Below are 12,421 nucleotides of genomic sequence, written 5' to 3'. Positions count from 1 at the left end.
ATTTGGATACCCTTTACGGTTTTTAAGAAACAAAAGGGTTTGAGTTCTTTTGAAATTACTTTTGGCTGTGGGAATATATTTCTTGACTGCAACCCTGCTCTGAGACCAAACTGTGTCTGCTCCAGGTTTATAAAGGTTATACAGGCTTATGAATAGGTTTTCCTTGTTCATATCCTTCTAAAATTGTGGTATGATTGTATTAATTTGCTGTTCATGAGATGGTAAGTACTGGACACCTGTTTAAACAGATTTAAGATTGTTCCTTCTGGCCAATAGTTTTGTTGTGTACTCTCTTTAAGAAAAATCCAAGACCAAGACAACTGAGACATAAATTTCTGTTCTCCTTTTCTGTTTATATTTCTCATTCTATGGTTTTTCTGGGATAGGGTGTCCACATTAAAGGTCATAATGCTTCTGGCTCTAGGGTTTAATTTCTTAAACACATCCCAGGTCAACTAGAGTGCTAGAGTTTATTACTTTTTAAAAACAAAACCCCTGCCAAGTGAAAGGAGAGAAGGGCATGTTTAGATGAAAGTGCTTGATGTTCACATTCTGCAGTTTGTTGACATTTTATTGCTCAGTGCAATTTTTCCTACCCTTCAGGGCATTCTGCTTAATGGTTTCACAAGAACAGTACGATGTGGCTTCAAAGCAAGCCCCAGGTTTTAGCAACAATGCTCTTATTCCAGTTTATATGAGTCACATGTCCAAAACCTTGTATAAATCTCAAGTTTTTCTCATAAACACTAATGCCCAGAAAATACGGTAAGCCATGTTAACAAGCCATATTAGGTATCACACACTAACATGGAAATAAACCAGGTAGTTCCAAGGTAATAACAGATTTTTGCAGAGGCTGTGGGGGAAGAGAGGTGTACCTAAACTAGATTTTAGATGTATTGTAGTAAATTCATTCTGGGCTTTCTGTCACCAGTGGTCTGATAGTGCTGGCTGTCAGGTATGAATTTGTCATTAAGAATTGGCTATGTTGGTGTGATACCTTAAACATTGAATTATTACAAATACACCAACAAGATGATATAACCCCAGGAAGTCTGTCCTTCATGAGTTTTTATTCCATAGGTCAAGGGAAATATGAGCAATTTATTACCTTTAAAGTGGTTCTCGTCTTATTAAACCACATACATACCAATAAAACATGGCTTTATGAGGGGATCTACACTTTTATGGTTAAAAAATAAAGTGCCAATTCTTTCTCTTAGCACTTGATGTGCTATCTAATCCCTCTTTTACTATTATCTGCTTCGGGAGCTGACTGTTCCGCCCTCTTTCTATGTTTGTAATGGATTGGATTCTTGTCATGGTCAACAGGGTTAGTCCTAAAATGAGCATTTCTGAGAAGGTGGGCCCACAGAAATGAGTAGGCCTGGAGGAAGAAAGTCCTGGCATTAATGGTCGTCCCAACCGAAAAAATGTGGAATCTCATTCTCTGGAGGTTTATTAAAGAAAGTACACGCTTTCCTCTATCTGGAATGGTACCCATGTACTACTTCTTGCAAGCTATGAGAGGCAACGGATCTCTCAGGTCTCTGCCCAGCATACCATGCTTTTCTGTTTTGTTTGTTTGTTTTTTTTGCCTTACGCGAGCCTCTCACTGTTGTGGCCTCTCCCATTGCGGAGCACAGGCCCCGGACGCACAGGCTCAGCGGCCATGGCTCATGGGCCCAGCCGCTCCGCGGCATGTGGGATCCTCCCGGACCGGGGCACGAACCCGTGTCCCCTGCATCAGCAGGCGGGCTCTCAACCACTGCGCCACCAGGGAAGCCCCATGCTTTTCTTTTTGATGTGTTTATTACTGAAAAGCAGGAGAAAGTGCTCTCTTACCTTACAATAAGAAGATCTAACAGCAGGCGGAGTGGGCAGAGTCATTTCATGGCTGATGGTCTCCAACAGGGTAATCCTCCAGGAACTAATGTCAGCCAAACCTGCAACATTTAGGAGACCGTGGGGTCTGAACTCATGTTTAGGAAAATGTTAATACATATTTGAAACTCCATCTGACAGCCATTCTGCAATACTCATTGCACAACAGAGGAAATTTTCAGCCCTGGTTTTAAATTTTCTTCTCTCTTGCGGGCTTGGGGACGGACCTCAATGTTATTTTAACTTAGTTTCCTCCAGGCAAGGAGATTTACTTAATTAGGTAGCCAATCAAGAAACCTTGTGACTGAGCACTTAGTATCCTGCAGTCCATGTGGTCCTTATGGTTTGTGGTGTGTCTGGAAAACAAAAGGGGCACACAAGGGGATGCTCAGCCATTTAAAATGTCTAGGAGGCGGCTGAAGGATATGCAAATAAAGTAAGAATTTTAAGTGCCAAAATATATTCTGGCAAAATGGTCTTAAAATCAGAGGTGTGATTTTGCTTCACTGTCAGAGTTTAAGTCCAGGAAGAAACAATGGCCAGGGATTCACTTGGAATGCTGCTTTTGGACAGACAGACAGAAAGAAGCACTTTCCATTCCCTTCTGATCACTCTGAAGCTTAAGGATGAATTGCTTCCTCCTGGGGACCTCATTACAACCCAGCAGTTGTTCGGAATATGAAATCATGGGATTCTTCTTGCAGATGTGTCTGCAGATCCAGATAAACAGGGAGGTTTGCAGCCATGATGTCAGGAATCCATTCAGACAGGCTACAATAGAATGGCTCCTTTCCCCTTGAAGTCTTTACTGGTTTTAGAAATTGGCTGTGACAATAAATCCTGCACAAAAAAGGTGGGCCTCCCCAAAGGCAACCACCATTAATAACATAATGACAAGTAACTTTCAATCTAACTTGTTATTTATTCCCTGTACCTGCTACTCATTGCCTGTAACAAATTTATGAAAATTTAAAATATCTTTATATTTAAAAGTACATCTCTCTCAAAAAAGATGAATATAAGGGAGATAAATGCTACAAATAACAAGAGATAACTTGAGTAATTTATTAACATGTTCTTAATTTATTAAGTCAAATATGGAAATGTGAAGGAGAGACCTGGGGTGAGAGAAGGGAAGTGTGAATTATTCACCTGTGAGCAGCAAAATTTTTGCATAAGGGACAAGAAATGCAAAAAAGGGGAGGGGGTGGGTGGAGCTTAATGTAGAATGAAAGCTCCTTTCCATCTCTTATTGGGCATGTTTTTTCTTTGAACTCAGGTGGCATGTTTTACCTGTGTTACAGGGTGAGTTTTCCTCAATCACATACTGCCTCTCCCTGCCCAACCAGCTTAAGGGAACAGAATATGGCTTTTTGTGATATAACTCAAGGTGGGGAAGGAAATAGATTCTTTTGGCACAAGTTACAGGAGACATACATCTAGCACCAAGTACATCTTTGCCAGGAGAAGACCCATATCCCTACCCACCTCCACCCACAGGATCCTAAGCACCATCCTGACCCCAGCCTCCCAGCTAGGGGGAAGGCTGGGTGGGAAGTAGAGCCTCCCACCCAGCCTCTACTTTCTAAGGTAAGTAGAGAGAAAAGGATAACGCATGCTGAATGCTTACCCCAAGAGGAGGCTGAACCTTGAAGAGGGTGAAAGACTAAAAGGAGGTGGGTCCAAGGATGAAGGTCAAGGAGTGGTGTGTCGGTTAAGGTCATCTGACAAGCAGCCATCAAAATGGGACTTAGTGCAAGAGAGTTATTGAGGGACAGGCCTTGGGAAGGATGAAGGGGGAGGGAACAGGAGGAGCATGAAGAGCCTTCAGACTGGCACACAGGGCGGACACCTGTGCAGGGAGGTTGGGGGTAAGAGTCTCAGACTGCAGCACCTTTTGGAGAAAGACTTGGCCAGGTGAGGGGAGTCCTGGGCCACCACCTGCCCTTAGAGGAGTTCCCTGGCAGGAAGATATGCCAACTCTGATGCCTCTGCTGTGTTCAGTCACCAGCTAAGAAAGCTCAGAGAAGTGGGCCACAGCAGAGCTGAAGGTGCTCCCCATTGCAGGGCAACTTGAGTGGAGCCGGGCAGGGTTAACTGCACGGTCACCACCAGCGGGACTCCATGGGGCTGGCCCAGGAGGGCTTGCAATGAAGGCTCTGAGAGGCCAGGACTAAGGCCCTGGCAGGTGAATAAAATAGAGAACCCATTTCTGAATCTCTTCCTACCGGTCTCTGTGTTAGAAAATACGCATTGCTTGGCCAAGTTAAGGTTGACTGAACATTTGCCAAGAGTCTGTGACTTGGACAAACTACCAGTAAGGCCATTTGGCTCTGGACATGCAGTACCGTGTTCAGATGGGATCCTCACTTTGACACTGGATTACACTCTGTGGGGACTGGGTAGCCAATCACTGTGTCTGAGGATATTTGTTTGCTTCTATTAAATGGGAAACTCACAGGGCACATGCCTGGCCTCAGCCAGACCAAGAGTGAGCTCCCCCTTCTGTCAACAACATTGGCCCGTACCACACACACTGCTCCTTGTCTTGCATTTCACATACGTGTATACGTGATCTCTCCCATCCTGGATAGACAGTGAGCAACTCGAGGTAACAGTTCTCTTACACTTTGAATCAGCATTGCCTTGCACACACGGTTGTTGTGGGTTTCAACATCAGTTAGATAAAATGAATGGACAGGATTCGGGAGGCCGGGGGTAAGGTGGGGAAAAGATAATAGGATCCTTTATATTTATTTCAGCCTACTTATTTTCAGAAGGTCTAGGGGTGGCTTATAATACAGATGCGCCACAACTATTGAAAAAGCGTAAAGAAGTAAGAATAAAGAAAGGGGGTGAAGGTGAGACAGACTGGTATACAGCCAGCCCTCCGTATCCGCGGATCCTATCAGCTGCAGCTTGTGTATTCTGTTACCATCGCAGTTGAATGAATCTGCGAATGTGGAGCCCAAGGACACACAGAGGGCCAACTATGGGACTTTAGCATCTTTGGACTTTGGTATCCGTGGAGGGTCCAGTACCAATCCTACACGGATACCCACGAAAGAATGTACTAGAAAGAACTAAGCTAAGGATTGCTACTGAGATGGAATGTAAACTTTATTTTTGACCTTTTCCTAGCAGGTAAGACAAAAAGGAAAACACAAGTTATATAAGGTTCTTATTAGCTAATAAAAAGAAGCATGCCAGTTTTTCTATAGAAGCAGATATTTTCCTAGCACTAACTCTAAGAATTTATTTTATGGCTCCTAATAGAGCCATTGGCTTTTTAAACATATGATGGTTTCAATAAGAGTTTTATAAAAAATATATAGAAACTTTTTTCTTTATGGCTATTTCTTATATTGATTTTTGAGAAATTCCATAGTTCAGAGATGACATTTCTTTGGGGACTTAGGTTGTAGTTCAGCCATCAGCAGTGAAATGAGGTTGATGGATTACATCTGGGTCCATAGCCTATGGAAGGACCCTGAGAAAGGTATGTTACAATAATAATGACCACAGGCTACTACATTAAGTATCAATTCGATATTATTAGCTGTATTAGTTGTATTCCAGTAGAGTATAACTCTGGTTGCATTTCTTTGAAGTTTGGCTAAATAGTTCTGCTGTGGCCACATGCATTTTGATTTGACACTGAACCTTTGTCATAATAGTCTAAATTCCACATTTGTACAATGATCTAAAATTGATTCCAGTAGCTCCCAAACTCATATTAAGGGAAACCACTCTGGGGGATGTGAAAAGTGTTCTAAAAGTCCTCTGGTTTACAAATCAGTTTAAACACCTAACACGATTAAACGTTTCTTTCGTACTCTGAGATTGTTCAAGACTTGAGCATGCTAATATGCTGTCCTAGTCTGAGTTCCCTGGTAAGTGGACTCTGACCTGGAGATTAGTGTACAGCAAGTTTATTATAAATGGTTCCTGGGATCAACAGGGGAGGGGAGAGGATAAGGCAGAGGAAGAAGTTGGGCCAAGCCCACGGGGAGCTCTGGAGCTAGGATGGCTTTCTGGAGTTGTCTCGAGTTGGGTGAGGGGCTGAGTGTGTCAACCCCCTACACTGACCAGTCGTTGGATACAGGCTGCCCTGGGAAGGGGCATGCTCTTAGGCAAGGTGCCTCTCTCCAGCCAAGGGCAATTCTTGGAGAAGGCTAATTCTTGGAGAAGGCTCCGGGGCTAGTAGCACTGCCAGCAGCTGGGAGTGTGAGTCTTTTGTTTCTGAAGGTGGTACATCACAATGCGTTATGGGATTCTGTATGCATTGTTTACCAAACTAGCAAAACCTACTTTAATTGTAAAGCACAGCCAAACATCTAGAGCTACTGGTGGATGGAACACAATTTGTGAAATGTACCTTTATCCCAGTGAACTATCAGATGTATACTACTTATTCTGTATGAGGAGTACATCAATTAGGCTTTTTTTTTTTTTTTTTTTTTTTTTTTTTGCGGTACGCAGGCCCCTCACCGCTGCGGCCTCAGCCGCCGCGGAGCACAGGCTCCGGACGCGCAGGCCCAGCGGCCATGGCTCACGGGCCCAGCCGCTCAGCGGCATGTGGGATCCTCCAGGACCGGGCCACGAACCCGTGCCCCCTGCATCGGCAGGTGGACTCCCAACCACTGCGCCACCAGGGAATCCCTCAATTAGGTTTTATATTTGGCTACTCCTACCAGAAGCCGGGTATCAGTGACTTGGTCAATGAAAAGAACTTAGTTTACTCACTTAGATAATATGCAGGACAGTCCAGGGCTTACACAGCAGCTGCTCACGGAACCAGGTGCCTTTTCTTTCCTTTTCTTCCTTTTTCAGCATGTGACTTTGTTCTCATGGCTGCAAGAGGTGCTGCTCTACCCCAGAGGGAAAAGTACAGGGACAAAGACAAGTGCTAGGTAAGCTTCTTCCTCCACAAAATTCTCTAAAGCACCACTTCATGATTTCAACTGACTTTTCATTGGCCAGAACTGAGTCACATGGGCATTCCTAATTTCAAGACCATCTGGGAAAGTGATTTTACCTGAGAACATTTAACTGACTTCTCTCAATTAGGAAGAAAGGGTATTGAGAAGGGAATGGCACTGCCTACCACAAATAATAGAATTTAACTCCTTCCTTCCTTGTTCCTACCTGGCTGAACAACTCCAAGAATGCATTCCACAGAAAGAATAGATAAAATATATTTATAAAATACAAATATAAGTAAGACCACAACATCACAACAGATTGCTGTACTTTTCAAATTTATTTTAACTCCCACTTGCCACATTCCATCAAAAGCATTATGCTTTCATTACCATAGATTTACAGTTGTATTTCCACCACTAGGGACAGAGTTGTGCACGTGATAGGGGTTCACTCTGTGTGTGTGTGTGTGTGTATGTCGTGTAAACAAAGGAACATATCTGGCACACAATATAGCACTGTACCGTGTAATGAGGTCATAAAATACATCATGCATCTTGGTGGCATATTATGGGGAGCCCCTGCAGCGGTGGTTGGGGAGTGAGTTTTAGTCTTTGTTTCAGTGTGCTTTATCTTGGTTATTGCCATTGACTGATGGGTAGTTTCTGATGACTTGACTTCTATAGATTTTAGGACTTGGGGCAATAACAATTGAAAAGCTAGCCCCATTATGATTAAACATAAAAGTGCAGTGACCCCATCCTTTATGGAAAACTTACTGTTCTGTCTTCTATCCCATCCAGAAAAGAAGCCTCACTTTCTATAATTATATGATTTATAAATTTCCTACATATGAAACTATAGTATTGATTTTCAGTTTATGGGCACATTATACATAAGAGTATTATGTGACACTTCCCAATGACACTTCCCTAGAACACCTAGTAGTCTTTTCTCCATACCCTATCCCAGGTTTAGGGGGTACATCATTCTTCCCCTCTCCTTGAGGAAGGGTGTTTTTCCGTCACGCTATCTTCTCAAATATTGTCTCAATAGATCACAGCATCACAAAATTAAAAATAGAGGCTACAGTAAATGCCAGAAGGAAGATTCTGAATTTCTAATACACTTCCAGCTGAGGCCAATGCTGACAGTGCCCGAACACACTTTGAGGCACTGGTTTTAAAACTTGACTGCGCATTGGAGTCCAGGGGCAGTTTTTATAAATGCTGATGTTGGTTTTATCCAGAAAGTTGGATTTATTTGTTATGAGGTTTGGCTTGGGGATCGGATTTGGAAAAGCTTCCCCAGGTGATTCTAATGTGCAGCAAAATTTGAGAACCACTGCTATAAACCAATTAGAAGACTTTTTTTTTCCATAAGTCCCTCCAAAAACACAATTTGGTAGACTTCTCTCTCCTTGTAAGCCCCTCTACCGTTGATACTGACTTCTGGGTCTCTTTTTTTTTTTTTCAATGAGAGTGCCTAGCACAGGGCTTGATTCTTGGCATGGATCAATCCTGGGTTATTGACCACATCAGCTTATAGAAAAATCAGTGTTCTGTTGACATGCTTTGGCAAGAAGGGAGAGGTGATTTACTTTTCATTGAAAACATGGGTCCAACACATTTCTACTTACTGCAGTTCCTTTGCCAGGTTTCTTCTAAGGCAGATCCATATAAAGGGCTTAGAGATCTTGAGAACTGAGAGCAGAGAAGAGAGAAGAAAAGGGAGAGAAGATGACAGCAAACAGGAAGGAGAGAGAGCAAGGGAGGAAACGGAGAGAAAAAGAGGAAGAGGAAGGGGTGGAAGAAGATGAATGGGGAAGAAATGAGAAGAAAATGAGATGGATATAAGAATATTGAAAAAATTGCTAGATATTCACTAACCACCATCTATGAGAGGTGGTTCTATTGAGATCAACGACAAAGACTGCTGAGATCAACAAACTTATGGTCTCATTAGCTGACACAAATCAAGTGCTTGAAAAGTTATATAAAACTATGCAATAGTTAAAGAATAATGTGTTACCAGAGATAACACAGGACACATAGATAGATCAACAAATCAGAGTTATGGGCAATAGACAACACGAAGTCCATTTTTATCTGGGGAAATGGTATCAACACTGTTGTAATGAATTCCTTATTCTTACTTTGCTTTATCAACTTAACATTAAGCACACAGGAGGCTATTGAAGAAATAACATTTAACCCATTTTGTATCAAAGAGTCTTTCAGGGAATTATTTAAATATTTCTTTCATGGTCATTTCCTCCAGCCTGTACCTTTCAGTATGTGGCTTATGAATATACACTTTAAGGAAAAAAAAAAACAAAACTTGTAAAAATTTGCTTCTTGAAGATAACTTTCAGAGTCTCATCCACACTCCTGACCCCATGATGTACATCTAGAACTTTCTTATTAGGGTTGAGGTCTTGATACTAATAATGGGAATTAAAACCATTCAAAGCGGTGAAGGTTTGGTATCTTGTTATCTTTTTTAAGAAACATTCTTAATTTGAAGTGTTGAACTTTGGCAATACAAGTCCCTTTAGTGACATAAAAACAGCCAGACTTTAAAAGATGCTGACAGATGTTGTGATAGTTTTTTGTAGCGGAGCTGAGTTCCCGGCTCTGCTGCATGTAATTAGGCATGCAGATAGAGCTTCACTCGTTTTACTAGCCCGATGGGAGGGAGTGAGGGCCGGGACCCCAAAGCTGGGCTTACTAAAAGGAAACATACTCTTTCTTTAACATGTAAATGAGTCTTCATTTCTACAAAGAAGTAAGAGTTTGTGTTTTCATTTTTAAAATTCTGCACAAAACTAAGGTTGTGGTAAGGAAAACATCATTTCTATTAATTTCAAGCACATCTAATTCATCCATGTCATAAGGAACTTGGATGGTAAAGATGTACATGTGTGATTTAAGAACCAGCATTTTTAGTGTCCTAGCAACATCATTAAACATAGAATGCATTGTCATGTGGTCTGGCTCATCTGATTCCGCTCGACTTCCCTATTTTACCTTTTTAAAAAATTCTTTGTTCTTCTGTGCTTAGTACTGTGGTATCTAAAATGATAGTGTCAATAAACAAATTGCCAGAGTTTTCTAGGTCAAGGCAGCATCTCTTTCTTTCAAACTCTTCACATTTTCTTTGCTGTGTTTAATTGGGAACTCTGTGTCTGGCTCATAAAATCCCTGCAGAATGCCCAGCCCCCTTCAACTTTCAAGTTTAAAAACACAGCCTGTCGAAGAACAAAACTGGGGCCTCTGGGGGGCAGAGAGAGCGCTCTCTGGGTCTCCGTCCTTTGCAGACCCCATTCTAGGGCTAAGTCCCAAAGGCTGGCTCACATGTGACTCCCGTGTAACCTCCTCTGCACCAAGCAGGAAACACAGGAATCCACATTTCACATATGCTTGCCATATATTCTCTAGTAGAATCTCAAACTCTAGGACAGAGCAGTGAAATGTGAGGAAGCAATCAAAGAGGGCATAGGAAGCCAAGGGGCCACAATCAGAATAGGGCATCTCATTTGAGGAAAAGACAATGTGAGAAACGCAGAACCACACACGGCACCGGGCTCTGACGACAGGAACTCACAGGACCTGAACAAGGACAGAGCAACGTGGCCGAAATTCATAGACACATTGCTCTATAAGATGGAAGGAACCTACCTCCTAGATGTGTAGGTAAGCCAGGCTCCCCCTTTCCCAGATTTATCAAAGAGGCAGTGTCCCTTGCCTAAGACCAAAGAGTTGTCCAGGGGTAGAGCCAACACCACAACCCTCCCTTCCTGTGTGCTAGTCAATATACTAAGGAGAGAGTGTAGTACAGGACAGATGGATAGTGTCGTGAGGATAACGAGCAAACTTGTAGCAAAGCCAATTCTGCTATTGCTAGTGGTAGTACCTTGGACACACGATTGACACTTTCTGAAGTTTAATTTTCTAATCTATACAATGGAAGTAATAATACCTACAAATAAGCATGGCTGGTACATAAAAGGCACTTTAATATTAGCTCCTTCGTCTATACATCATTGCATCTCATCAAGCCTAAGTTTGTCAAATGATCCACCTATGCAAGATCGCCTCCTAATTCAGTACCTTGGCCTATTTTGTCCACCAGGACACAGAATGGCCCCCGTTTGACTGCAGTGACATTGCTAGTAACTGTTAATAGCATACACTGCTACCCCCTACTGATAAGAATACATTCTACTTTCAAACTAAAATTTGATAGGTCTCTTACAGGCCATGGCAACCCTTTGAAAATAAAACTCTTGAAGTTGCAACAGAAATATATTTTTACATGATAGGACAAAACCATCTGGAACTTACTCTTACATGGATTCAAAGAGCTGCATCAACAATAGAGCTGTTATGAACTCAGGCTCCACACTGTCTCCTAAAGGAATTAGACAGGCCTCGTCATGTGTTAGAGGCAGAAAAAAGTGACCCAGGAAAGGGGCTAAATCCTTAGCTGTCATTAGTATTTTCTCATGTCAACACTGCGATCTGAGAAGACAGAGGGAACTGACTTACTTTATATACTTGTCTGATCCTTTAGTACTTAGTGAAAACTAGAATGTTTTATTTGACCCCTATGGGAAAGCAGCTCAACTGGGCAGTTTGTTCCTGAAATAAAATATCAGCCATCAAAATACTCTTAAAGCCCCTTAGAAATTAGAACATCACAGATTTATTAGAAGGTAAGTGCCCCAAGCTTATAGGTGGCTGTTAACATTGTTTTATTTCCTTTATACAAAAAGTAGAAATGACAGAAAAAACATGCTTAACAGAAAACAATAGCACTGACCTGGTCTCACTGAGAAGCTGAGCCCAAACTTCCCATGTTATGGGGAAAGGGAAGTTCAACCAACATCAGCAAACACCCATGCAGTTGATGAAATACAAAATGGTGACAGTGGTTTGGTGAATGTCCTGTGGGGAGGTTGAATCAATCTTAAAAAACATACATTTGCCCAACCATGCTTTTAAACAGCATCTCTTTAAAAACAAGTTATATATACAAATATCACCCAAAAATGTGTCTTATATACTCTAGTGCTATAAATTTAAGGCATCCCGATAGTCTATTCTTCTGCTGGTGAGGCACTGTTCTCATGATTCTATTTCCACAGAGGATAGTCCAGACATTTCCAATGGTGTCCAAAGGGCAGCAATGAGAGATAATAAAAAAGTGATTTATAAGAAGAATTCTTTTGACTCTAGCTCAGCGACGTGCTTTATGCTGTAGGATTTCTTCATTTTTCTATTGATGTCATTATGCCTAAGCGGAAGAAAAACCATAGGCCAAAATTAGATAAAACTATGGTCAAGTTACAATACAACGCCACTAAACAGCTCACCAAAAATGGAAATTATCCTCACACAAACCACACTGAAGAATACTTCATTCCAGTAGGCAAATTATTCTCTTTTCATATAAACCACTCTTTAAACAATAAATAGTAATAACATACTTATTAATAAGTATGTTATTACTTAATAACATACTTTGTGGACACCTTTAAATTTGGCCCTGGAAGTAATTTCTCAATTATGCTGATTGGAATCCAGGTAAAATTCTACAGTCAAGTGAATTT

General features: G+C 41.7%; 1 protein-coding gene across 4 annotated transcripts in view; it reads right to left on the bottom strand.

Annotated features, from left to right (window-relative positions):
* Positions 1-11,566: 11,566 nt before the first annotated feature.
* SNCAIP (synuclein alpha interacting protein) overlaps positions 11,567-12,421 on the bottom strand; it is a 155,415-nt gene continuing 154,560 nt past the window's right edge. For 2 of the 4 annotated variants that reach the window (XM_060091888.1, XM_060091889.1), the window contains one exon: positions 11,567-12,105. In XM_060091888.1, coding sequence (XP_059947871.1) covers positions 12,021-12,105 — 85 coding nt within the window. In that variant the 3' untranslated portion in view covers positions 11,567-12,020. The remainder of the gene's footprint in view (positions 12,106-12,421) is intronic. The other 2 variants (XM_060091886.1, XM_060091887.1) reach the window with 1 other exon arrangement.

This window comes from Mesoplodon densirostris, chromosome 3, assembly GCF_025265405.1.
Source record: "Mesoplodon densirostris isolate mMesDen1 chromosome 3, mMesDen1 primary haplotype, whole genome shotgun sequence".
Classification (NCBI taxonomy): domain Eukaryota; kingdom Metazoa; phylum Chordata; class Mammalia; order Artiodactyla; family Ziphiidae; genus Mesoplodon; species Mesoplodon densirostris.
The sequence above is the reverse complement of the archived record's forward strand: the minus strand, read 5'-3'. Positions and strand labels throughout refer to the sequence as shown.